The sequence below is a fragment of the Perognathus longimembris genome, chromosome 20 (genome assembly GCF_023159225.1).
Source record: "Perognathus longimembris pacificus isolate PPM17 chromosome 20, ASM2315922v1, whole genome shotgun sequence".
NCBI lineage: Eukaryota > Metazoa > Chordata > Mammalia > Rodentia > Heteromyidae > Perognathus > Perognathus longimembris.
In genome coordinates, this window is record NC_063180.1 from 22,872,125 (window position 1) to 22,899,345 (window position 27,221).

General features: G+C 50.6%; 2 protein-coding genes and 1 non-coding gene across 4 annotated transcripts; 2 read left to right on the top strand and 1 right to left on the bottom strand.

Annotated features, from left to right (window-relative positions):
* Positions 1 to 55: 55 nt before the first annotated feature.
* Positions 56 to 8,315, top strand: LOC125368094 (galactoside alpha-(1,2)-fucosyltransferase 2-like). The gene is made up of 3 exons (XM_048368951.1): positions 56 to 127; positions 1,001 to 1,100; positions 7,291 to 8,315. Exons 1-3 carry the CDS (start codon positions 56 to 58, stop codon positions 8,313 to 8,315), a joined length of 1,197 nt encoding a protein of 398 aa, XP_048224908.1.
* LOC125339185 lies at positions 5,737 to 5,843 on the bottom strand. Its single transcript, XR_007208472.1, has one exon. It is a non-coding gene; the product is annotated as a U6 spliceosomal RNA (small nuclear RNA).
* A 4,660-nt stretch (positions 8,316 to 12,975) lies between the features above and the next one.
* On the top strand, positions 12,976 to 24,603 carry LOC125338862 (galactoside alpha-(1,2)-fucosyltransferase 2-like). 2 transcript variants are annotated; one of them, XM_048329917.1, is made up of 2 exons: positions 12,976 to 13,363; positions 22,582 to 24,603. In XM_048329917.1, exon 2 carries the CDS (start codon positions 22,584 to 22,586, stop codon positions 23,634 to 23,636), a length of 1,053 nt encoding a protein of 350 aa, XP_048185874.1. In that variant the 5' UTR covers positions 12,976 to 13,363; positions 22,582 to 22,583; the 3' UTR covers positions 23,637 to 24,603. The 2 variants fall into 2 exon arrangements, with proteins under 2 accessions (XP_048185874.1, XP_048185875.1); XM_048329918.1 differs by lacking the exon at positions 12,976 to 13,363 and adding an exon at positions 16,009 to 16,059.
* Positions 24,604 to 27,221: the final 2,618 nt, after the last annotated feature.

The window sequence follows — 27,221 nt, forward strand, 5'->3', positions numbered from 1 at the left end:
CATCTTAACTCTTTCCCACCCAGGGGCAGAGGCGGTAGCCAGTGCCAGGGAAAACATGGGGATCTGGGTGCTGCAAGCTGGAGTTACCCAGGCACTGAGCAACAGAGCTCCAAAGGCAGAGCCTGGGGTGTGGTGGCCCTCCAGTTAGGCTTCTGGGGCTTTCTGACTGTCGGTCCCACCTGCCACCCAGGCCCTGAGCCTGGGGGGGGCCGAGTCCCCACAGAGCTGTCCGTCCTCAGAGCAGATGGGGGAGCAGATGTTGGGGATGGGTAATGAAGGGGAAACACAGCAAAGCAGGAGCACCCCCAGTGACAACATCCAGAGCCCAAGGGGACAGCAAGAACACAGAAGGCTCCAACCCTCAACCTTCCCCCCCAGGCCCACTCGGGCCTTTCTGGGTCTGAACCCACACCCAGGCTGCTGGGCTGGGGACCCCAGCACATGCTGGCTGCCCTAGACCACGGGCCTGGCGCCATCTTGTGCCTGTGGTGGTCCGGATCCCCCCACCCCCATCAGACCAGCCTTGTTAAGGCTCCAGCCCCCCAGAAGAGCACATGGCTCTTACTGGGGTAGTTAGGGGACCCCACCTTCTGGCCCTCAGCACCTCAGGGAACCAGGCTGTGAGTTGCTTGGTGCTCCTGGGGGGCCCAGAAAACAGCCCTGTCACAGGTCCCAAGAAGGGGCCAGCCTCTGGCCAATCCCGGGCAAGTGGAGCCCCCAAGCTCATGGCAGGCACCCCCCAACCCCGGCCACCCTGGTTGTTGGCCAAACCTGTTGTGAGGAGAGGAGAGAAGAGAGTGTTCCCCGGTCGTCCCGGAGCCCGAGCCGCCAGCAGCCGCCCACAGTGGGCGCTCGGTGGGCTCAGAGGAGGGAGCCTGGCTGTTCCCAGGCCCAGGCTAGTGGGGGTTCTGGGCGGGAGCTGAGCACAGAGCCCTCAGAATACAACACCACCGCCCCCCTCCCCAGGCCCCTCACCAATGCCGCCACACTCTCCCCACAGGGACCCTTGCCAGCCCCACCACCCGCAACGGTGTGGTACGTGATCGCCGTGGCCCAGCGCCGGCCCTCAGGAGCAGACTGGCCCAGGAGGCTCCGGGCAGGTAGGAGGGGCAGCCACAGGTGGGGGGCCTGGGTCTGGGGATCTCACTCCCCCTCTGCTTGCCGGCGCAGTGTGGTAGCTGGGCCCATTGCAATCTCGCTGCGGGTGGAGCCCATTTGGGAGGTCCCCCTCCCCCCCCCACCCTCAGCATTGAGCTGACCCCTGCCAGCCCTCCTGGCCCCACTGGAATCTACCTTGGAGACCCAGAGGCCCTGCAGCGGGCTGGGGCGGCAGACAGCCTCACCCCCCACCCCCAGCTCCAGGGCCCGAGGGAGTGGCAGAGCTCAAAGGCCCCCTGCTGCGGGAGCCCAGGGCCTGAATTCCCATGCAGATACTGTGTCTGTGCCCCCTGTGGAGATGGGCAGAGCCCAGGCAGGATGTCTCAGGAGTCTGCTGCTTCTTGGCCTTGAGTGCCCCCCCAGGCTGGTCTTGAGGGCACCCAGTATTGGGGATTAGAGACCGGGGATTCAGGGGATCCTCAGGTGCCAGCATCCATGAGAACTGGAGTGGATTCTAGAAGCTGAGAAGTTGGCTGCAGGAGAAAGGGTGTGGCGGCCGAGAGACCCCACCTCCGAGGGATGTGTGCTAGTGACAGGGTGACGTCTGGGAGATTCATGGCACTAATGGATCCAGCAGAGGCCCAGCACCCCGCCCCCGCCCCCGCCCTGCCCGCCAGGCTGCCGCCCACAGACAAAAGCCAGTGGGCAGCTTCAGCCCCAGAGGCAGTGGGTTACAGTGCAGGGCTAGGATGGGGGAGAGCAGGCAGCAGCCTCCAGGCAGATGCAGTACAGTTTGAAAACTGGTTTCTACTGCTAGGGAAAATCCAAGAGGAAGAGGAGGATTTCTGCTTTCCTTTCCTTTTGCCTGATCTCCTGGAGGGACCTTGCTTTGTTCTGAACAGGCCGAGCCGCCTTGGTGGTTAGCAGCCTTGAGGTGCCATGGGGAGATCAGTCAGGACGCAGCCCCAGCCCAGGGTACCACGGGCCTGGCCAGGGCCGGGGCTGGAATTTTGGACAGTATTGGGGACTGCACTCAGGGCCTTGTGCTTGTTAGGCAAGGGGTTTATTAGGTGAGGGTCCCCAGCACTGAGACCTTCACCCTCATAGGGGCAGAGGGCTTTTAAGGAGGACTGGGATGATATGTTCTTCCCTTAGAATATTCTGGAAGTCCGGAATACACTTGTGAGCTGTAGCTCATGACCTAAAGCAAGTTGGGTTGGCCTCCCCCACCTCTTGCCCTCCCTTCTGTCCTCCCCTCTCCCCTTCCCCTGAGGACTGCATCCAGTATCTTGCATGTGTTAGGCAAGTACTGTACCATTTGAGCCACATTCCTAGCCCTTTTGTTTTTATTTAGTTTTGGCTTTTTTTTTTTTCATTTGTTAGTTTTTTTAGGCCAGAACTCACTATCTGACTTGCTTTCGTTCATTGCCTGGCACTCTACCATGTGAGCCACGCCTCTAACCCTTTATTTAGTTTTTTTTTCATTTAATTTATTTATTAATTGAACACAAATTTTTTGACAAGGTGTTGTGCAAAAAGGGTACAGTTATATAGTAGGGCAGTGTGTACATTTCTTGTGATATCTTACCCCCTGTTTTTCTATCCCTTCTCTAGGTCAGGTAGACATATATGCAATACACAATGTATCAAGAACATATACAGTAGCCACATGGCCACGCCCAAGAAAGTTCACCTAGGGCTTTAAATGTAATGTCGATATTAGACAATATGTTGACAGTAGTCTTATATGAACGTACATACATAGCTTTTGAGCTATTGTATTCCCCTGAGAGGTCAATTTTTGACCTTTATATGTTGAGTAATTGGTTTTAGTTACATACTGTTGGGTCGCTGCCCCAATCCTGTGGGGAATACTATTTGACAAGCAGTTTTTGGTTTCACAGACTTGGTCTCTACTGTCTCTCCGTCTCCCTTTGTTAACAGTCATATATCAGGGAGATCATGCCCCTTTGTTTTCTGTGTTCTAGGCTTGTCTCGCTCAACACTATTTGTTTGAGTTCTGACCATTTCCCTGCGAATAACAATATTTCACCATTCCTAATCACTATGTAGTAGTATTCCATTGTGTATAAGTACCATAATTTTTGGATCCATTCGTCTGTGGAGGGGCATCTGGGTTGTTTCCATATTTTGGCTATTGTGAATTGTGCCGTGATAAACATGGAAGTACAAATGTCTTTTTGATATCTTGGGGTTTGCTGTTTAGGATAGATGCCTAGGAGTGGTATGGCTGGGTCATAGGGTAGGTCTATATTGAGCTTTTTGAGAAACCTCCATACTGTTCTCCAAAGTGGTTGTACTAATTTGCACTCCCACCAATAGAGAAGGGTTCCTCTTTCCCCGCACCCCCTCCAGCATTTGTTGTTGCCTGAGTTCAGGGTATAGGCCATTCTAACTGGGGTGAGGTGGTATCTCAGGGTTGTTTTTATTTGCATTTCCTTTATTACCAGGGATGTTGAGCATTTCCTCATGTGTTTCTTTGCCATTTTTATATCTTCTCTTGTGAAGTCGTTCTTTAGCTCATTTGCCCATTTCCTAATAGGTTTATTGGGCTTGTAGGGGCTTAGTTTTTTGAGTTCTCTGTAGATGACAGATATCAGGCCTTTGTCTGTTGCTGTGCTGGTCAATATCCTTTCCCATATGGTTAGCTGTCTTTCTATTTTGGTGGCTATGTCCTTAGCTGTGCAGAAACTTTTTAATTTGTAGTAGTCCCATTTGTTGAATCTTTCCCCTATTTGTTGTGCCCCTGGGACTCTATTCAGGAAGTTCCTTCCTGTGCCTATAAGTTCTAGCGTCTTTCCTACTCTGTCCTTCAGTAGTTTCAAGGATTCAGGTCTGATATTGAGGTCCTTGATCCATTTTGAGTTGATCTTGGTGCATGGTGATAGGCTTGGGTCTACTTTGAGTTTTCTGCATATGGCTGCCCAGTTCACCCAGCACCAGTAGTTGAAGAGGCTATGTTTATTCCATTGTATGTCTTTAGCTCCTTTGTCGAATATCAGTTGGCTGTAAGAGTGCGGTTTTATTTCTGGATCTTCAATTCTAATCCATTGGTCTTCCGATCTGTTTTTATACCAATACCAGGCTGTTTTTATTATGATAGCCCTGTAGTAGAGCTTGAAGTCTGGTATTGTGATACCTCCTGTACTGCTTTTTTTGCCTAGAATTGCTTTGGCTAGGTTTTTTGCTGTTCCATATGAATTTATGGATTGGTTTCTCTATTTCAGTGAAGAATGTGGCTGGGATTTTGATAGTGATTGCATTTGGGCAATTTGGGCAATATGGCCATTTTCACTATATTGATTCTGCCTACCCATGAGCATGGGAGGTCTTTCCATCTCCTTGTGTCTTCTTTGATGTCCCTTATTAGATTTTTATAGTTTTCATTAAATAGGTCCGTCACGTCCTTGGTTAAGTTGATCCCTAGGTACTTTATTCTTTTTTTGGCTACTATAAATGGAATTGTTTCCATAATTTCCTTTTATGTTTGTACATTGCTGGTGTACAGAAAAGCTGCTGACTTTTGTGGAATAATTTTGTATCCTGCCACTTTGCCAAATTGGTTTATTAGGTGTAGGAGTTTGGGGACTGAGTTTTTTGGGTCCTTCAGATATAAGATCATGTCGTCTGCGAATAGGGATAACTTGATTTCTTCCTTGCCGATGTAGATCCCTTTGATGTCCTCCTCTTGCCTTATTGCTATGGCTAGGGATTCCAGCACCATGTTGAAAAGAAGTGGGGAGAGTGAACATCCTTGTCTTGTTCCTGAGTTTAGGGGGAATGATTTAAGTTTCTCTCCATTTAATATGATATTAGCAGTTGGTCTGTTGTATATGGCTTTTATTGTTTTGAGGAATGTTCCATCTATTCCTGTTCTCTCCAAAGATTTTAATAGGTATGGATGTTGTATTTTGTCAAAGGCTTTTTGGGCATCGACTGAGATAACAGTGTAATTCTTAATTTTAGATCTGTTTATGTGGTGAATTACGTTGATTGATTTACGGATGTTGAACCATCCTTGTGACTGTGGGATGAAGCCTACTTGGTCATGATGTATGATTTTCTTGATCAGTTTCTGGATCCTGTTAGCTAATATTTTATTAAGGAGCTTTGCATCTGTGTTCATTAGTGATATTGGTCTGTAGTTCTCTTTTTTTTGTTGGGTCTTTGCCTGGTTTGGGAATGAGTATGATATTAGCTTCGTAGAATGAGTTTGGGATTTCTCCCTCTGTTTCTATTTCGTGGAAGAGTTTGAGGAGTATTGGTATTAGCTTATCACTACAGGTTTTGTAGAATTCATTGGTGAATCCATCTGGGCCTGGGCTTTTCTTTGTTGGGAGGTTCTTGATTACCTCCTGTATCTCACTGTAAGTTATTGGTTTGTTTAGTTGATTTATTTCTTCTTGGTTCAGTTTGGGCAGTTTGTACTTCTCTAAGAATTGATCCATTTCTGTAAAATTATTGTTTTTTTGCTGAGTAGAGGTTTTGGAAATAACTCCTTATGATTGTTTGAATATCGTGTGTACTTGTTGTAATTTTTCCGGTGGAGTCCTTGATTTTACGTATATGAGTCTCTTCTCTTCTTTTTTTTTGTAAGTCTTGCGAGGGGTCTGTCAAAAAAATATGGAACGCTTCACGAATTTGCGTGTCATCCTTGCACAGGGGCCATGCTAATCTTCTCTGTATCATTCCAATTTTAGTATATGTGCTGCCGAAGCGAGCACCCTTTATTTAGTTTTTGAGACAAGGTCCCACTAACCTCACCTCTGCTGGCCTCAAATAGGAAATCCCCCTGCCTCCTGAGTGGCTAGGATTCCAGCACCTTGTTTTCTGCATCTACTAGTTTAAAATGTACCTTCCCACCCCACCCCACCCTCCAGGAGGTGGAGAGGGAGGAGGGGGGGGGGTCACAGGGACACAATGAGCTAGGACAGACCCACAGTCTCTGATCAGAGTTCTGGGGCCACACACATTCCTGAAAAACTCAGATACAGACCACACACCGCAGGACCTGATCCTCAAGCTGGCTTCTGTGTCCACAGCAACGCGTGCGCTGTCCTGCGCATCGGCTCAGGCCAGGTACTGCTCCCCTCACTCAGCTGGGGTTGTTGTCCACCTCCTGCTCTCTGCGTGGGCTGCCACGTGGCGCCAATGCCCCTGGCTGAGCCGCCTCTGCAACCTGCGCTCCTTTGGGCTTGCTGGTTGTTGAAATGGCCACCAGGAGGCGCATATGAGACTCCAGGAGCCGTGGCAGCTCAGCCAAGGTCCTGTGACAACCCCGGGGTCCTGGCTCAGCCAGGCACCGTGCCCAGGGCGCAACACTTTCGCTGTGTTTGGATAATCAAAGCAGGCATGGGCCTGTGCAGATCAAGGGACCGAGGGGTACCTTGAACCCATCTCACCCCCTGATGGCTAGGCAACCCCACTTCACAGAGGGCAGACTGAGGCATGGCTGCCAGAGCACCCAGCCCTCTGACCACACAGCCTGGGCTCTGGGCCTCCTCCAGGTGTGCCTACTTAAAAAGGGACACGAAATCTACCATTTCTTCTCCATTGACTTCCTCCTCTAGCCAGTATCTAATGTGTAGTAGAACACTGGAAACTTATTTTTCCAACACCGAGTTTCTCCTGATGGTTGAGCCATGCCTCCCAGTCCTTTTATATTTGTTTGTTTTTGCTTTCGTTTTTTTTTTGTTTTTTTTTCCAGCTAGGGTCTCATGTGCATGGTTCAGGCCTGCCTAGATCTGGATTCACCTATTTATGCTTCTCCAGTAGCCAGGATAACAGATGCGTGCACTCACCACTGTGTTTAGCCCCTGTTGGTTCAGAAGAGGCTGTTAAGAACTTTTTGCCCAGGTTGGCCTCAAACACCGATCCTCCCATTTCATGCCACCCCACATAGTCCGCACTTGTGCTTAGTTTAGCTATCAGGGTGACTGGTTGTAGGTCAAATACAGTCAACTATGCCATTTTCAAATGTGGGGCCCAAACGTGCCTTTGGATAGATTCAGAGAGGTGCACATCACACAGCATTGGTAGTGTTTGGGGGTTTCCTCAGAGTCAGGCTGACCCGGTGGTGGGTGGATGGAGTGAGCACTTGCATTTTGAGGCAGTGAGGGATGGAGCCTCAGCCCCCGGGCCCCTGATACACCCACATCCTCTCTCCTGCAGCCACCCGCAAGTGCCGAGCCGCCTGCCCATCCCTCTCTACCTTCTTCCTCCTCTTCGTCATCTTCGTGGTGTCAGGCATCTTCCACTGCCACCGCCGCCTGGCTCTGGTGCCAGGGCCCTGGGCCTACTCAGCCCGTGTGGTCCTGGTCCCCAAACATCTTCCCCTGGAGGGGCTGTTCACCATCAACTCCATCGGCCGCCTGGGGAACCAGATGGGCGAGTACGCCACGCTCTACGCCCTGGCCAAGATGAACGGGCGCCCGGCCTTCATCCCCGCGCCCATGCACAGCGCGCTGGCCCCCATCTTCAGGATCCGCCTCCCGGTCCTGCACAGCGACACGGAGCGTGCGGTCCCCTGGCAGAACTACCACCTCAACGACTGGATGGAGGAGCGGCACCGCCACATCCCCGGCCGCTACGTGCGCTTCACGGGGTACCCCAGCTCCTGGACTTTCTACCACCACCTGCGCCCCGAGATCCTGCAGGAGTTCAGCCTGCACGACCACGTGCGCGAGGAGGCCCAGGCCTTCCTGCGGGGCCTGCGCGTGAACGGGAGCCCGCCCGGCACCTTTGTGGGGGTGCACGTGCGCCGGGGAGACTATGTCCGTGTCATGCCCAAAGTGTGGAAGGGGGTGGTGGCCGACCGGGGCTACCTGCAGCAGGCCCTGGACTGGTTCCGGGCCCGCTACGGGTCCCTGGTGTTCGTGGTCACCAGCGATGACATGGCCTGGTGCAGGGAGAACGTGGAGGCCACCGGTGGGGATCTGGTGTTTGCCGGCAATGGCCTGCAGGGCTCGCCGGGCAAGGACTTCGCCCTGCTCACGCAGTGCAACCACACCATCATCACGGTGGGCACCTTCGGCTTCTGGGCCGCCTACCTGACAGGGGGGGACACGGTCTACCTGGCCAACTTCACCCTGCCCAGCTCCCCCTTCCACGTCATCTTCAAGCCACAAGCGGCCTTCCTGCCTGAGTGGGTGGGCATCGCCGCTGACCTCAGGCAGGCCCCCCGCAATGACCCGTAGCCCCTCGCTGGTCCCCCCCCCATGGGCCCCTAGAGGACAGGGCGTGATCTCAGGATGCCACGGGGATTCTTTCTGTTCTTTTCTTTTCTTCTTTTTTGGTGGTACTGGGGTTTGGAACTGAGAGCCTTGCACCTGCCGGGCAAGCACTCTACCAGTGTGCCACTTGGGGCTTTTGTTTGTTTTGAGTAGGACTTTGAGCTTTTGTTCAGGCTGGCCCGGACGGACGGGACCGTGATCCTCCTACCTCAGCCTCCCGTGTTGCCAGATTACAAGTGTACCGCACTAAACCTGGCCCCTTCGTGTGAAACCTGAATCTAGTTTTGTCTACTCCCCACCCCCCTGCCGCGATTGTATGCAGGCCTGTGTGAACGCAGGCACCCCGGGTGCTCATGAGGAGGTGAATCTTGGCTCTGCCGTTCTGCAGCTCCCAAGCGCTGCACAGGTGCTGGAGCCAGGCCGGATCCTGCAGAGTCTCCCGGGGCTGCAGGGACAGAGTCCAGCCCAGCCATGCTGACAAGCGTCCCCCTCCCCACTGCCTGTCGCTGCTCCAGGACAGCCCCACCAAGGGGAGACGGGAGGTCAGGAGGCCTCTGCTGGGATTACAGGCTTGCAGTACCATATCCAGCTCATTCTTTGAGATGGTGACTTTTTTCTTTGGCACAGCCAGGGCTGGCTTTGAACCCCCGGCATGCTCTTGCTCTGGCCCCTCCAACCCTCTTCTCCAACTTCCTCCTTCATGCCTTCCACCCAGGAAACTGAGCCAGGCCATCAGGACATGGCTTCCTGCTGGCTTGGATCTATGGCGCTCAGTCCCAGAACTGAGAGGAGGAAGGGCAGTGGGGATGGCCACAGTGCTCTGGTCTCACCCTCAGGAGCTGCCAGCTCCCCACATCCCAATACCCTACTAACCCTTATTCCCCTTCCTCACGCTGTCCCATGCCTGTCATCCTAGCTATTCAGGAGGCTGAGATCTGAGGACTGTGGTTCAAAGCCAGCCCGGGCAGGAAAGGCTGGGAGACTCATCTCCAATGAACCACCAGAAAACCTATAATAGCTGTGGCTCAATGTAGTAGAGCATTAGCCTTAAGCTAAAGAGCTTAGGGATAGTGCCTAGGCCTGAGTTCAAGCCCCATGACTGAGAAAAAAAAAATCCCTCCTGGGTTCCCATTGTGTGTGTGTGTGTGTGTGTGTGTGTGTGTGTGTGTGTGTGTGTGTGTGTGTGTACATGCATGTGCATGTGTCAGTCTTGGGCATTATCCATGAGCATTTTTTCACTCAAGACTGCTGATCTACTACTCGAGCCACAGCTCTACTTTTACCTTTTTGTGGTTAATTGGAGATTCAAGTCTCACAGCCTTTTCAGCTTAGGCTGGCTTTGAACTGTGATCCTCAGAACTCAGCCTCCTGAATAGCCAGAATGACAGGGGTGAGGTACCAATGCCTGGCTTACATGACCCTTGAACACCAGCTGGCCTGGTGGGAGGCCTGTGGCCTCCCCCACAATGAGGCAGAGCCAGGGCTGGTCCTAGGCTATGGCAGTTCCTGGGCTTGAGGCCCCTGGGGAGAGCGTGGGGGAAGATTCTGGAAGGCCCATCACCACAGCTAGCCACCTGCAGGTCACTTTCAGAGCCCCACCAGGAAGCAGCTGGCAGCAGACGCCACACTGGCTCTGGAGTCCCGGGAAGCCCTGTAAGGTGCAGCCTCAAAGGGCAACCAGTTCTGTCCTGTGTCCTCTGTGCTGTTCCCACCAGGAAGTCAGCAGCTGCCAAGAGCAAAGGACACTCATTCACTACACAAATATTTACTAAGCAATCAACTGAGCCCTGAGTTCCAGGTCCTCAAAGACGGAAGGAAAAAGCCAAGCCAGGCATGGCCAGAGATACTTCTTCCCCCGCCCCCGCACCGCACCCCCGTGTCAGGCATGGAGTTCCCCCTACCTGCTTATAGGGATTGGCGGGGGGGGGGGGGGGAGGGCAGTGTACGCGCACATGCATGTGCTGGTCTTGGGGCTTGAACTCAGGACCTTGGTGCTGTCCCCAAACCTTTTCACTCACAGCTGAATTTACTCATCACTTAAGCCACAGCTCCACTTCTGTGGGTTTATTTTGCTGGTTCTTGGAGATAAGATTGTCAGGGACTTCCCTGCCCGGGCTGGCTTTGAACTCGGTCCTCAGATCTCAGTCTCTTGAGGATGTGGGATTTCAGGTGTAAGCCATCACTACTCACTCACTTTGTAAGGGGTTGAATTTTGTCCCAAATTTCTAGGAGAAAATCATGACCCCTAGGCCTCAAAATGGGTGATCTTATTTAGAAACTGGATTGTAGATGTAAGTGATGAAAATGGAGATGTAATTAATGAAGATGAGGTCAGTCTGGACGGGATGAGGATAGCAGAAGCAGAAATTTGAGAACACAAGATTCCCAGCCCCTCCCCCTCCCCCTCCCCGCCAATATGTTACTCTGTTTCAGTGGCTCTCTTGACTAGAAAAGGTTTGTTGCTTTTTTTTTTTTTTTTTTTTCCAGTCCTGGGCCTTGGACTCAGGGCCTGAGCACTGTCCCTGGCTTCTTTTTGCTCAAGGCTAGCACTCTGCCACTTGAGCCACAATACCACTTCTGGCTGTTTTCTATATATGTGGTGCTGGGGAATCGAACCCAGGGCTTCATGTATACTAGGCAAGCACTCTTGCCACTAGGCCATATCCCCAGCCCCAGTTTGTTGCTTTTTTGTTTTGCTTTTTTTTTGGCAAGTCCTGGGCCTTGGACTCAGGGCCTGAACACTGTCCCTGGCTTCCTTTTGCTCAAGGCTAGCACTCTGCCACTTGAGCCACAGCGCCACTTCTAGCCGTTTTCTGTATATGTGGTGCTGGGGAATCGAACCCAGGGCCTCATGTATACGAGGCAAGCTCTCTTGCCACTAGGCCATATCCCCAGCCCCTTGTTTTGCTTTTTGGTGGTTCTGGGTGTTTCACTTCAGGACCTCACACTTGCTAAGCCATTATTCTACCACTTGAACCCTCCAACCCTTTTGATCTTGGTTATTTGTCAGGTAGAATCTTGATTTTTTTTTGCCTAGGGGGGAGAGGATGGCAGCCTCAAGCTTGTGATCTTCCAACGTATAGCTCTCAAGAGCTGGGATTACAGGGGTATACCACCACACCTGCCTGGAAACAGTGTTTAATAGCTGGTTGTCAGTGACTCACACCTATAATGTTTCGCTACTCAGGAGGCTGAGATCTGAGAACTGCAGTTTGAAGCCAGCTAGAGTAGGAGAGTCCGTGAGTCTCCTATCTCCAGTTAAACATAATAAAAGCCTGAAGTGGCACTGTGGCTCAGTGGTAGAGTGATTTGAGCAAAAAGAACTCAGGGACAGAGTCCAGGCCCACAGTTCAAGCCTTAGAACTGGCAAAAAAGAGAGAGAGAGAGAGAGAGAGAGAGAGAGAGAGAGAGAGAGAGAGAGAGAGAAGCATTAAAGCTAGACGCGGTAGCTCACGCCTGCAATCCTAGCTCCTCAGGAGCCTGCTATCTGCAGATCTCAGTTTGAAGCCAGCCCAGGCAGGGAAGTCCATGAGACTCTTATCTCCAAAACACCAAAAAAACAGAAGTGGTGCTGTGGCTCCATGGTAGAGGGCTAGCTAGCCCTGAGCACAAAGTGGCTCAGAGACAGCGCCCAGGTCCTCACTCAGGCCCCAGGACTGACATACATACATACATACATACATACATACATACATACATACATACAATGACAACCACCAAGCAACAGAGAACCTGAAGGTGTGCCTGATGAGTGGATTGGGGGCGGGGAGGGGAGCTGGGGCACAGCCCAGTGTTACAACGTGTGCTTAGCATGTGGAGTTCAAACAAAGGGCGGGGAACATAGCCTGGGTGATACATCATTTACCTAGAAAACAAGACACCCTGGCGTTTAATCTCACATCCACTACCACCAATGACCACAAAAACAACACAAGAGAGTTAGCGATTAAAGCTTTGTGTTGACATTGGCCAAGGCCTGGGTTCCGCTCAGACTCTGAAATCAAGTGACTATAAAAGAACATTGGGATTTATCAAGAAGGTGTGAACGGGAAGCTTCCAGATTTACTCAGGTGTGGTCCAGTGGCACAGCCAAGGCCTTGCTTCAGAAATCGCTTAAGACCTGGGGAAACCCAAGGGGCTCAGGGAGATGGCAGAAGAGCCTTCCTTCTGGAAGAAACTCACACTTGGCTCTTGTGGCCTGGATCTGAAATGAACCCATCCAGCCAGAGGCCCAGTTGAACCCAACTGGAAATGGCCCCATGAGTGGACTTGCCCTCCTCTGCCCCCCCCCCCCCCCCCGCCAAAGAGAAGGTCTCCATCTGCAGAGCAAACTTCTTCAGGTGGAGCTCATGAGCAACCTGATTCTCTAGTAATATTCCTTTCTGATCTTGCCCTTGATTTTACCCAGACACACAGGGCTCCCATTTACACACACACCCATCCCATTTGTGGATGTCCACGTGACCTCCTGGGAGTATCTTCTAAAAGAAGGCAGACTGAGAAGATGAGCTCTTTGCTAGGTGTTTGCTAAAACCCAGCCTGCTGGGGGTCAAACCCCAGCTTCCATGCTCTGTCTGTGAGATCTTAGGTAAGCACTTTGACTTCTCTGTGCCTAGGACATCGGGTGCCCAGAATGGTAGAGATTGGGAGAGGTTGGCAGAGGTGTGTCAGGCGTGAGTGTCCGTCTGAATGCCCCTTGGCGGAACGGGACGGGACGGTTTCGGGGCGCTGAGTCAGGTGAGCCCGAGGCTGCTGGATTCTGACCCCTCCTCCAGGCCGCCCTCTTGGCCTGCATCCCAGGGGCACTGAGGAGGTGGGAGGGCTGCGGCCGCAGCTCAGTGCTGCAGCTCAGCCGCACCAGTTCCTGACAAGCCAGGTACACCCTGGGCGGGGTTTCCCGCACCACAGACATGCAAAAAAACCTCTGGAAGGTTCTCTGGTGGACCAGAAGGGAGTAGCCCAGAGAGCAGAAGCACCTTGTCACCCATTCTTGGATTCCTGTCCCAGAACAGGTGAGGGGGACTAGGTGCATGTGGGGGAGGGGGGTGTCTTTCCCACCCTTGTGCGGGGGGGTGGGGGGGGACAGAGCCAGACCAGCTGGGAGCTCAAGGATTAAGGAGGGTATTCCTGGTGCTGGCAGGGGCCCGGGGTGGGGAGTGGGGTGAATACAGTTCATCCTTGACTGGCTGCTGGGGGGGGGCTGTCTCCTGCACCCCCACTCTCAGCCCCCACCTCCTCATCCTCCAGCACCTGACCACCCTGCCCAGCTGCTGCCCTGGGCAACTCCCTTCACCCCACCTGTCTACCCAGCCGTGGGCCCTCCCTCCTCCCTCCTGCAGACCACCTGCTTCTTCCTTCCCTCCCTCCCTCTATCCGCTCCTCCTCCCCCCTTTCCTGTCACCAGGAACTATTTAGGAATGAACATGTAGCACAGCTTGGACTGGACTAGGAATAACTGGATCTTCCTATTCCCACCTGGCAGACATGGCACACCCCCACCCCACCCCCAGAGGTCACCTCTACCCCCAGACCTGCCAGTCTCCCTCTGAGAAGGCCCTGGGCCCTCCCTGGGTCCTTAATCCCACCTTTCCACTCATTCTTGACATTTGACATTCTTGCCAGAGGACATTTTTGTGTCCTATAGAGGTTGGGTCAGGCCTGGGTGGGGTGCAGAGAGGTAAGGAAGGGGAGCGGTGCAGGGACCTGAGGGGTGCCTACCTGGGGAGGGGATAGAGAAGGCCTGTCAAGAGCCCAGGAAGCTGGGCTAGGCACCGGGTGAGGTCCATCACCAGCTTAGGCCATGAGAATGGTTGTTGATTAACCGGATTCCTTTTTCCCTTCCCCATGTCCTGCAAGCTTTCTGCCAATGAGTAACAACCCAGCCTTCTCTTTCTTTCTTTTCTTTCTCTCTTCCCATCCTTCCTTCCTTCCTTTCCTTCTTTCTTTCCTTCCCTCTTTCTTTCTTTCCCTCTTTCTCGCTCTCTCTCTTTCCCTCTTTCTTTCTGTCTGTCTGTCTGTCATGGGGCTTGAACTCTGGGCCTGCCAACTCTCTCAGCTCTTCAGCTCAAGGCTAGCACTTTAACACTTAAGCCACAGTGCCACTTCCAGTTTCCTGGTGGTTAATTAGGGATAAGAGTCTCACCAGCTTTCCTGCCTCGGCTGGCTTCAAAAGGCCATCCTCAAATCTCAGCTTCCTGAATAGCTAGGATGACAGACATGAGCCACCAGCCCCCCCAGTTTATGATCTTTTAAAAAATTATTTCATTATTATTAGAGAAGTGATGTAGAGAAGCATTATAATTACATGAGTCAGGTAACCAGAACATTTCCTTTTAATAGTCATTTCTGCTCCCGCATTCTCCCCCAGTCCCTCCTTCCTGTCTCCACCCACAAGTTGGGTAGTGTACTTTCATCAGTGAGTTCCATTGCAGCAAGTTTTCACCCTTTTACACTTGAGTTCTGTTCTTGTATCCTGTTAGTCATGGAGCTTGATCTCCAGGCCTGGGCGCTGTCCCTGAGTTCTTCAGCTCAAGGCTAGCACTCTACCACTTTGAACCACAGCTCCACTCCTGATTTTCTGGTGGTTAATTGGAGATAGGAGTCTCATGAGCATTCCCGTCTGGACTGGCTTGGAACTGTGATCCTCAGATCTCAGCCTCCTGAGTAGCTAGGATGACAGGCGTGAGCCCAGCTTCAGCCCTTTGTATTCAGGTGTTTCTTCTTTGAGACAGCTCTCTCTTTACCTTTGCCTCCTCTTTCCAGGCATGGATGGGACTCTGTCTGAGGGCCCTAAGATGGCTGCCAGCTGGGGCAGGCAGGCCAGCTCTGGACAGAGGGGACAGTCATAGGCCTAGAGGAAGCAAGGAGGCCAAAGTAGTGAAGAAGAGGCTGTGCCTGAGATGCAAAGAAGGGAGAAGACAGACTCTGAAGTAGAGTGGGGGTTCGCTACAATGAAACAGGGTTCCCCCCCCAAAGGAGGGGATTCCTGGTTCCCCCAAGAGTCCACCACACAGTCTCCAGCTACAACGTGACAAAAAGACAGTTTTATTGGGGAAGTAAAAAGTGAACAAAAAGTGAACCGACTGGCCTTGGTCGCAGCGCGGACTCGGGAGCTGGGCTTGTGCACACCTGGGCGGCCCAGACTCGGGAGCTGGGACCCCCCCCCCCCCCCCCGTGTGGCCTTCCAGCCTGGTTATAAGGCAAACATCACAGACAAACTTGTCACACGCAGGTGACCAATGAAGATACAACACTTACAGAGCATGCTAGGCCGCACGCAGGTGGCCAATAGAGTTACAGTCTGTCTCATAATATTCATTTGAACTAACCTATCATTCTAGTTAGAATTGACGCATGGATTTGGCGGGGCTCACATGATGCAGGCGGATATGCCTACTCACAGCCTGTTCCCTTGAAGCTCCCAGGCCTCAGGTGGTTAATCTACATAACTTATCATAATAAAGAGGAGGACACAGGTTCCCTTGAAGCTCCCAGGCCTCAGGTAGTCAATCTACATAGTAAAGGGAGCTTCCCTGAATAGGGTGGGGGAGGGCTTAGTGGAGATGGAGTTGGCTTCTGCTCTAATCTGAGCTGGAGTCAACCTGAAGTCCCTCCACAGCTATTAATGGCACTGAGCAGATCTGGCCTCCCCATTACAACTCCAGTTCTCTGAGAGAACTGGAGACTGGCTTCCCCTTCTAAGTTCCAGGTACTTCGTAGCATGGTAGAACCTCTGGAAAGGAACAAGTTTGACCTCCCCTCTCTCCCCTACCCTATGGCTGGGCTTCGGGTGCTGCTTGCAGCAGTAGGAAGTGAGGGTGGGTAACTGGGGAGCTGATCACAGAATGAGTGAAAAGCCAGGCTCCGCCCACTCGCCAGCAGCAGCTCAGCCCTGCTTGTGAATTTGCTTGTGAATTTGCTTGTGTGTGTCCCTAAAATGTCCCAGGTGTTGCTTTTTCATCTCCACTCATCTCATCACCCTCCTACAGCTCTAGGCCCCTCCCCACACTCATCTCTTAGCTACTAAGCCTCACCTCCCTTTGCTCTAAAATGGGTATCAATCCACCTCACCCCAGTTAGAATGGCCTATACCCTGAACTCAGGCAACAACAAATGCTGGAGGGGGTGCGGGGAAAGAGGAACCCTTCTCCATTGTTGGTGGGAGTGCAAATTAGTGCAACCACTTTGGAGAACAGTATGGAGGTTTCTCAAAAAGCTCAATATAGACCTACCCTTTGACCCAGCCATACCACTCCTAGGCATCTATCCTAAACAGCAAACCCCAAGATATCAAAAAGACATTTGTACTTCCATGTTTATCACGGCACAATTCACAATAGCCAAAATATGGAAACAACCCAGATGCCCCTCCACAGACGAATGGATCCAAAAAATATGGTACTATACACAATGGAATACTACATAGCGATTAGGAATGGTGAAATATTGTTATTTGCAGGGAAATGGTCAGAACTCAAACAAATAATGTTGAGCAAGACAAGCCTAGAACACAGAAAGCAAAGGGGCATGATCTCCCTGATATATGACTGTTAACAGAGGGAGACGGAGAGACAGTAGAGACCAAGTCTGTGAAACCAAAAACTGCTTGTCAAATAGTATTCCCCACAGGATTGGGGCAGCAACCCAACATTATGTAACTAAAACCAATTACTCAACATATAAAGGTCAAAAATTGACCTCTCAGTGGAATACAATAGCTCAAAAGCTATGTATGTACGTTCATATAAGACTACTGTCAACATATTGTCTAATATCGACATTACATTTAAAGCCCTAGGTGAACTTTCTTGAGTGTGGCCACACAGCTACTGTGTATGTTCTTGATACATTGTATATTGTATATATGTCTACCTGACCTAGAGAAGGGATAGAAAAACAGGGCGTAAGATTGTTGTGCCAAGTTGCAAGACCACCCCCAAGAAGACCACGGAGATTCAGACACTCCGAAATGCAAAAGCAAGGCAAGGCTTTATTTAACGAGCTGCCAACTCGGGCCTCGTCCTACCCACCGACACAGCGGAGGTTAGGAGGAAGCCCCGAGCTGTGATTACACAGGGCTTATAAAGGCAAAGAACAAGGTTACAACAATCAGCTGTGCAAGCAAGATTAGAACACAGGTACAAATCTGATTGGCTCAGGGTTCGATTCTAAAATGGGGTTCACGTGGTGGGGCCTGACTTCAAAGTCTGGCACCTCATTTCCCCCTTTTTCTTTTTGGTACCTTGGGAGCCAATCATGGCTCCATTCTGTCCATTTCAATGGCTTGCATGTCTAGGGGATGATATAGAGGTAAGGCATGGGCCAGTAGGGCCAAAAGTAGTATCCGAAAATAACTCTGGTCCCTCGGTTTTAAAGGGGGGCTGATGGGTGAAGATCATCCATCTTCTGTAATTTCTTCAGGCTGACTCAGGGGCGTTGACCTTACCTAGCCAGGAACCTATAACCTTAGTCTACTTTACCAAGGGACTGCAGGATTCACCTCACTTTGGAGTGAGCTGCCAAAATAACATTAACACTAGCCAGGGTAGTAAGGAAAGAAGGCAAAAAGAAAATTATAACAATATTCAGTCTAACTTTCTTTTCTTGAGGCGAAGGCGAAGCGGCTGAGTTGGGTGCTTGGAGACCTCCCATGTTCCACCACAGTAGTTGTCATCCAGGGCAAAGGGGTCAGCTGGCCTGGCGTGGAAGCAATGAACCCAAGTGGCGATGCCGTCTAGGGTTCCTTCCACCGTGGTTCTTAGGATTTCAGTCCCCTGGTCTGAATAAATGGGGGGTAGGGACAGAAGCAGAATCATATCTTTTAGAGTCCAATTCATTTTCTCTACCTGTCCTGCACTCTGGGGTCTATAAGCACAATGCAATTTCCAATCTGTCCCCAGTGCTGCAGCTATTCCCTGACTTAGTTTTGAGACGAAAGCCTGTCCGTTGTCTGACCCAATGGTGGATGGGAAGCCATACCTGGGTAGGATTTCTTCCAGGATCTTCTTAGCCACTACATTCGCAGTCTCATGCTTTGTTGGATAGGCTTCAACCCATCCTGAAAAGGTGTCTACAAAAACTAGCAAATATTCTGTGAAATCTACTTCCCAATACACACCTGGCCTATTCCCACAGAGGCGAGCTCCTTTAGTAATCTGTTGATTGGGGGCATTGGCAAGCTGACAGATCTTGCAATTTTTAACAATATACCTTTGCAGGCCTTTAACAGATCTCAATAAGGACACAATCTCAGGTCTACAAGCTTTCTTTACTAAACAGATGTATGAGCTTACAATTCTCACTGCCAGTCAGGGCTTTGAGTAAATGCGGGGGGTGAGATTTTAATCTATCCTCTCATTTGACAAACTTACCCTTACTAACCACTATCACAGATGACTGGCAAATTCCTGCCCAGTAGACAGACATGGGCATTGGAAAGGCATGCTTATGAACTATTCTTCTAGGACTTCCCGGCTTTAACTTTTGAAAGGCCAACAGTAGTGACTCTAGGATCTGACACCATCTCTGCCATCCAAGCAGTGGCTTACTGCCTCTGGATGCTCCATCACTTTTGTCCCAGGAGGAGTGACTTTCGATTTGGACTCAGGGCCTGAGTGCTGTCCCTCAGCTCTCCAGCTCAAGACTAGCACCGTACCACTTTTGAGCTCCACACTACTCCATTCCCAGCACTCTGCTGGCTGATTAGAGACAAGTCTCTCACAGGGACCTTTCTTTGCCCGGGCTGGCTTCGAACTACAGATTCAGATCAATGAGTCTTATAAGGGGCCACTTTACTCCAATTATAAGCAACAAGGTGGTCCACACAGAAGTAGTTTTTAAGCATGCTCTCTTACCTGGAACTTATTAAGGGTCAGTATTAGATCTTGACAAACTTGTAGGAATCACCTGTGCTTCTCTGTGGGCCTGCTGGAAACTGTTACAAAAAACCTACAAAGAAGCTGGAATGGCAATTAAACATTTTGGTACCCATAATTCTCCTTTTCTCACTTTGCAATAATTATTTAGGACAATTTTACTTCCAAATTTCTTATCTAGAAATGTATTCTTGATTTCCAAAGCCTTTTTAACACTAACACAACACTTTAGCTTTTATCTGCATCGGAAAAACTGAAGCTCACAGGCAATCTGAAACCAGGTGCCGCCCTTTGCTTACGGGCTGCTTGTTTCAAAAGAGCCTTTTTTTTTTTTTTTCTTCAGTCCCAGTTACTGCATGGCATGAAGACCTTTGAATTTAAACTTAGTTTTGCATCATACTGCAGTCTTGAACATGTTCACACTCACACATGCACACACACATACATTTTCAAAAGATCTTAAAGCGCGCTGAATAACATCGGCCATACATTTTAAGACAAAAACCTTTAACAAATGATTTTAGCATTCTCCAGCCTCATTTTCCAGGGCTTGATAGTTTTAGTAAAACATTTTTAGTCTTAGTAAAACATTTTAGCGCACCAAACAATTTTCTGCTTAAGAAGGCTGGGTGGGGGTCCCCCCAGAGTTCTTTTTGTGGACACTCACACTGTGATTGTGAACCATCGCCTGTACATCTTTCCAATGAGCTAAAGTCAAGTCCAGGGGAGTGGAAGGAACGTTCCCCATCATCCGTTTGTCAGGCACAGTGCAAGAAAGAAACACACAAAAATGAGCTACCTTCTTAACCTCCCTCCAGTGAGCTTGGATCAAGTCTAGGGGGCTAGATGGAGGTCCTCAAGATAGAACGTTATCCATAGCTCTGATCAGATGTTCAGTCCAAAAGGCTACAGAAAACAAACAATTAATACAAAAGGAGGAAAACACACAGGCCTAAGAAAAGCTACGAGTTGGAGATCTCCCAAGCTGGCCCACAACCTCCTACAAGGGTGCAGAAGGAATGGACCCGAGTTGGCCCACAACCTCCTGCAAGAAGGAGTGGACCCGAGTTGGCCCACAACCTCCTGCAAGGGTGCAGAAGGAGTGGACCCGAGTTACGAGTTGGAGATCTCCCAAGTTGGACCCGAGTTACGAGTTGGAGATCTCCCAAGTTGGCCCACAACCTCCTGCCAGTGTACAGGAGGAGTGGACCCAAGTTGGCCCACAACCTCCTGCCAGATAAGCAGAAGGAGCAGACCCAAGTACAAGGTGGGCGGGTTGAGTCTCGTTTAGGAGGCCCTCCTGGTCAGTTCTGGCCAAAAACCAAACTGACTCGCGCCCTACAAGTATAAGCAAAAGCAAAACAGACAGACAAATTACAGGACAAGACAAATGAACAGTGCTGTTTTCTTACCTTCGGAGTCTGGGATCTCGGGGTCTCTGGGGCTATCCCGGACGAGCCCCCAAATGTTGTGCCAAGTTGCAAGACCACCCCCAAGAAGACCACGGAGATTCAGACACTCCGAAATGCAAAAGCAAGGCAAGGCTTTATTTAACGAGCTGCCAACTCGGGCCTCGTCCTACCCACCGACACAGCGGAGGTTAGGAGGAAGCCCCGAGCTGTGATTACACAGGGCTTATAAAGGCAAAGAACAAGGTTACAACAATCAGCTGTGCAAGCAAGATTAGAACACAGGTACAAATCTGATTGGCTCAGGGTTCGATTCTAAAATGGGGTTCACGTGGTGGGGCCTGACTTCAAAGTCTGGCACCTCAAGATATCACAAGAAATGTACACACTGCCCTACTATATAACTGTACCCTTTTTGCACAACACCTTGTCAAAAAAATTGTGTTCAAGTAATAAATAAATTTTTTAAAAAATTAAAAAAAATAAAATGGGTATCAGTGTCACCCACCTGCAAAGTTGGAGCTAAAACTCCAAGTAGATTTGCCAGATTTGCCTGTTTGTCATCCCAGCTACTTGAGAGATGGGGGCAAGAAGATGGAGAATTCAGGGCCAGCTCAGGCACAAAGTTGGCCAGACTCCTCATCTCAACAAATAAGCTGTGACCTGGGGTTGACTTGATGGCTCCTGCCTTGATTCCTAGCTACTCAGGTGGATGGAACCTGAGGATTACAGTTCAAAGACAGCCTGGGGAGGAAAGTCCATGAGACACTTATGTCCAATGTCACAAAAAAAGACACAAGTGGAGCTGTGGCGTAAGTAGTAGAAGTCTAGCCTTGAGTAAAAAAGGCGAGAGACGGTGCCCAGGCCCTCTGTTCCAGCCCAAGGTCTGGCAAAAAAAAAAAAAAAAAAAAAAGTCATGAGCAAAAAGGAATGAAAAGCATTGGCAGCGTGGGCAGTTGGTAGAGAGCTAGCCGATGACCCAAAGCGGCAGGTACTGAGGAGGACTCCTGGTTTGGGACCTACGGAAAAGAAAGGAGGAGATAAGGAGCCATTACTTACAGCCATGTACACAGCAAGAGAGATGCAGAGGTAGCCAAGCAACCCTGCACCCCGATCAAGGGCATCCACCGTGAGCCCAGCCCAGGCCCCTTCCCCCATGGCGGGAGGACACTGGCCTTTCCCTCAGGAGCCCTGAGTGCTGAGACCAGGCCCACAGAGCCATCCACATACCAGCCTGGGGGAACTGGGGACCAAAGGATGGGACATGGACAGCCACAGCCACTGAGGGCTCCACGGAGCATGGCTCGAGGGACTCCGAAAACACGAACAGCTGCATCTTCCCCCACTCCTTTTTCTTCCTTTAAAAAAAAAAAAATATATATATATATATATATATATATATTTTTTTTTTTTTTTCCAGTCCTGGGGCTTGAACTCTGGGCCTGGGCACTGTCCTCGAGCTTCTTTTTGCTCAAGGCTAGCACTTGAGCCACAGCACCACAGCTTTTTCTGTGTATGTAGTACTGAGGAATGGAACCCAGGGCTTCATGCATGCTAGGCAAGCCCTCTACCACTGAGCCACATTCCCAGCCCTTTTTTTTTTTTTTTAGCATTTATTTTTTCATGGGTCATGGGGCTTGAAGTTAGGCCTGGGCGGTCTCCTGAGCTCTCTGGCTCAAGAATGACTCTACCACTTTGAGCCACAGCACCACTCCTGGTTTTTCTGGTGGTTTGTTGGAGATCAGAGTCTCACACTTTCCAGCCCAGGCAGGCACTGACCCAGGATCCTCAGATCTCAGCCTCCTGAGTGGCTAGGATGACAGGCAGGAGCCACCGGCACCTGGCTCCCTGTTTGTCTCTGTTTTCACCACCCCGGATCTTTGCCCAGGCAGTCATACACTCCTGATGGCTGCCACAGGACCTAATGTGCCATCTTCCCTCCCACAGCCATGGGCAGCACCACACAGGCGCCTTTCTCCTTCCCCATGGTGCACGTCGTCCTCTTCATCTTCATCGCCTCCACCCTCTTCCACTTCCAGCAGCGCCTAGTGAGGCTCCAAGCCACCAGTGTGCAGGAGAAGCAGACATGGCCGTCTCCTCCGGTCACAGGGACCCCAGCAGGGAGGAGCAAGTCCACGAGCCGACCCCAGCTGGGCATGTGGACCATCAACTCCATCGGCCGCCTGGGGAACCAGATGGGCGAGTACGCCACGCTCTACGCCCTGGCCAAGATGAACGGGCGCCCGGCCTTCATCCCCGCGCCCATGCACAACACGCTGGCCCCCATCTTCAGGATCCGCCTCCCGGTCCTGCACAGCGACACGGAGCGTGCGGTCCACTGGCAGAACTACCACCTCAACGACTGGATGGAGGAGCGGCACCGCCACATCCCCGGCCGCTACGTGCGCTTCACGGGGTACCCCTGCTCCTGGACTTTCTACCACCACTTGCGCCCCGAGATCCTGCAGGAGTTCAGCCTGCACGACCACGTGCGCGAGGAGGCCCAGGCCTTCCTGCGGGGCCTGCGCGTGAATGGGAGCCCGCCCAGCACCTTTGTGGGGGTGCACGTGCGCCGGGGAGACTATGTCCGTGTCATGCCCAAAGTGTGGAAAGGGGTGGTGGCCGACCGGGGCTACCTGCAGCAGGCCCTGGACTGGTTCCGAGCCCGGTTCAAATCTCCGGTCTTCGTGGTCACCAGCAATGGCATGGACTGGTGCAGGGAGAACATCAACGCCTCTCTTGGGGACGTGGTGTTTGCTGGCAATGGCATTGAAGGGTCACCGGGCAAAGACTTCGCCCTGCTCACGCAATGCAACCACACCATCATGACCATTGGGACCTTTGGCATCTGGGCCGCCTACCTGGCCGGTGGAGAGACCATTTACCTGGCCAATTACACCCTCCCGGACTCCCCCTTCCTCAAGGTCTTCAAGCCAAAGGCAGCCTTCCTGCCCGAGTGGATGGGGATCCCAGCCGACCTGTCCCCTCTACTCAAGAACTAGCCACCCTGTCCCTGGCAGCCCTTGGGTTCCCAGGCGTGAGGAGGGCCCTGGCCAGTGCCTGTGACCCCCAACATAGACACAAAGGCTGAAGGAGGCTGACAGCAACCCAGATACATGCCCAGGCAAGGAGCCAGACTGGGTCTCAAAAGCAGCCAGCAAAGAACAGGGCTGGGTGTATGTTTCAGCTGTACCAGACCAATCTTGCGCTCTCAAGGCCCTGAACTCAAACTCCTGTGTCACCAAATTCATATTAAGCTCTATGCTATGCTTTTTTTTTTTTTTTAAGGCCCAGGCTTCCTTTATCCTCAATGATTTCCCTCCCTCAGCTTCCTGAGTTCTGAGTTCCCAGGTGTGTGCCACCATGCCCAGCTTATGCCACCTTTCCTGCCATTGAATATGTCTAAGACCACATCTTGCTCCACCTAGCAGCTTCCTGATTTCCTGCAGCTCACACCTGGCTGGATTTAGTACCCATACCTCAGTAAGGGGCACCTGGCTCAGGACTTTGCTGAGACACGTGGGAGTCTAGAGCAAGTCAGCCAGAAATGTCCTCCTGTTACCGAGCTCCTCTGCGAGGCCCAGGCCTAAAGGAGATGTAAAAGCATGGAGGACACAAGAGTCGTCTGGAAGACCTCAGGGCCCAAGAGCCTGAATGCTCTGCATTCCAGCATTCCCATTCCTGTCACTCAGGGCCGGATCATCACCATTAGTGACCTAGACTCGATCTGTGTGAACATGGGATGGAATTGGCCCAGCCCAGATCTCATTCTTTTTCCTCTTCCTCTCTCACATTTATACTTGGGGTATGGGGGAGTTATGAGGAGCCAGGTACTAGTGCTCATGCAGGGAATTCTAGCCGCTTGGGTGGTTGAGATTTGAGGACTGTGATTCAGCGCCAACCTGGGGAAGGAAAGCCTTTGAGATTCTTATCTCCAATTAACTAGCAAAGAACCAGAAGTGAAGGTTTAGCTCAAGAAGTAGAGCATGCCAGCCTTGAGCAAAAAAAGATAAAGGAAAGTGCCCTAACTCCAATACCTGTACACACACACACACACACCAAAAAAAAGAAAGAAAGAAAAGAAAAAAAATTACCTGACTTGTGCAAAGGTAATTTCAATGTGACATTACTGTACATGCATACATATACTCCATCAACCACCTCCCTCCATCACTCTGCATCATCAAATACTCTGCTTCAAACCTTTTAGCTCCCACCTATAATCCTGACTGCTCAGCAGGCTGAGACCTTAAGGATTCCATCTTTTTTTTTTTTTTTTTGCCAGTCCTGGGCCTTGGACTCAGGGCCCAAGTACTGTCCCTTGCTTCTTTTTGCTCAAGGCTAGCACTCTGCCACTTGAGCCACAGCGCCACTTCTGGCCATTTTTATATATGTGGTGTTGAGGAATACGAACCCAGGGCTTCATGTATATGAGGCAAACACTCTTGCCACTAGACCATATTCCCAGCCCCTAAATTCCATCTTCAAAATAACCAGCAAAGGGTTAGAAAGGTGGCTTAGTATAGTGCTTTCTTAGCATGCATGAAGCCCTGGGTTTGATACTTCAGTACCACATAAACAGAAAAAGCCAGAAGTGGTACTGTGGCTCTCAAGTGGTAGAGCTCTAGCCTTGAGCAAAAGAAGTTCAGGGATAGTGCCCTGGCCCTGAATTCAAGCCCCCAAACTGGAAATAATAATAAATTACCAGCAAAAAGTCAGCCTGAGATGTGGCTCAAGAGTTAGAGCATCAAATGATGAAAACGAACTAAGCAACTCAAGGGCTGGGGGGGGGGGGGGAGAAATGAGAGAAAAACAGAGAACAGATTGTACTAAGCAAAATCAAAGAACTGTACTTATGACTCAACCTGGAAGAAATTGTTTTATTGCTAATGTTTATATAGATCATAAGCATTGTAGACTAGAATGATGACGTCCATCATTGGGAAGGTTAAAAAAATGATGGGGGAGGACTGGGGGAAGGGAACATGGGAGAAAAATGAGAAAGGGGGTAACAAGTATGACAAGATATGTACTCACTGTCTTAAGTATGTAACTGTAACCCCCAGTAGCCCCCATGTACAATTTTTTTTTTTAAAAAAAGAGAACATCAGCCATGAACCAAGCAAACAAAGCAAGTACAAAGCCTTGAGTTCAAACCCTAGTACTGGCTAAACCAAACAACACACACACACACACACACACACACACACACACACACACGCAGGCAGTTACAAGTAATCAATCTCAGTTTCACTGTTGTAGTTTCATACTACTAGTACTTAAAGGGTAGATTAAATTGAAAAGTTTGCTCTGTAAGTGCTGTAACCTCATTGTCCACCTGCGTGTGGCAGGCTCAACCATGTGGTGTTTGCCTTTATAACCCGACCCAAGCATGGCCCGGGGCGCACAGTCCCAGCTCCTGAGTCTGGGCTGGGGCCCAGGTCAGCCAGCCTGCTTTTTATGGTGCGCTGTTCCAGCTCCTGAGTCTAGGCTGTGGCCCTGGCCAGTCAGTATACTTTTTACTTCCCCAATAAATCCATCTTTGTACTTGAAAAAAAAATAAATTGAAAAGTTTGGTAGACTAGTTAGGACCTCTGGAAAACATCTTATAGTGGAAAACAAAGCTGGCTTGGCTCTATTGGAGATAAGACTTGAAAAAATTCAAGTGTGCTTAAAAACTCCCAGTTTCTTTTTGGTGGTACAGGGAGTCTTCAAAAGACAAACCTACTGGAGAACTCCTTCAGGTGTGTAGACCCACAATGAGTCAGAAAATCTTCGGATTGGTCCGTTGTGGTACACCTTATTTGCATAGGGCCAACCCCCAATCAGAGCCCAGCCCAGATTATAAAATGCCCTAGATGGAAGACACTGGAAGCAGAGCAGCTGCAACATTTCCCCTGGCAGCTGATTTTCCTGTAGTTCTTCAAGAAGTTCAGCCTTCACTGTCTGGTGGGAACGTGAAACACCTTCACTCTCTTGTCACTTATTTTATGTTTTTTACAGTGTACCATAATGACATACATGCATGTATTATATTTTTACTAGAATAATTGCCTTTATTGTTCTTCCCCATCACACGAGCCCTTTCTTTCCTTCTCCTCCCCCTCCCCCATCTCCCTTCCCACCGGTTCTAGGGCTTAACCTCAAGACCTTGTACTTTCTTGGTTTTTCAGTCACAGGTTGCACTCTACCACTTGAGGCACACCTCCAGTCCCAAAAGAGGTGCCAACCATACTTAAAAAAAAACAAAACACAGTAAGTAATTGTATTGTTATTGTTAAGGTATTCTACAGAGAGGCTACCATTTCATAAGTCAAGTAATGACTTTCTTTCTTTTTTAAACAATGTCACCCACAAATCATCCTCTTTAGAAAGAAACAAAAAGCCTATGTCTTGCTGTGTATCCCAGTTGCCCCTGGGCTTTCCCATTTTGTCTTTTATAGCTGTGCTACATAATCCTAGCAACCACAGTTGCACAGCCACCACAGGGTGTGGGGCATGCCCGGAGGCAATTAGCTGGTGGCTGTTACACAGCAACCCGGAAAGGCGGTTCTAGCTGGCCCCGCCTCCCAGCCTTGGGACCACGT

Bases quoted from the DNA above. Each gene is read 5' to 3' on its own strand.
- LOC125368094 (XM_048368951.1), top strand. From the start codon at position 56: ATGGGGATCTGGGTGCTGCAAGCTGGAGTTACCCAGGCACTGAGCAAC. The intron at 128-1,000 runs GTGTGGTGGCCC...CTCTCCCCACAG, and splicing joins CTCCAAAGGCAGAGCCTGGG to GGACCCTTGCCAGCCCCACC. The intron at 1,101-7,290 runs GTAGGAGGGGCA...TCTCTCCTGCAG, and splicing joins GCCCAGGAGGCTCCGGGCAG to CCACCCGCAAGTGCCGAGCC.
- LOC125338862 (XM_048329917.1), top strand. From the start codon at position 22,584: ATGGGCAGCACCACACAGGCGCCTTTCTCCTTCCCCATGGTGCACGTC.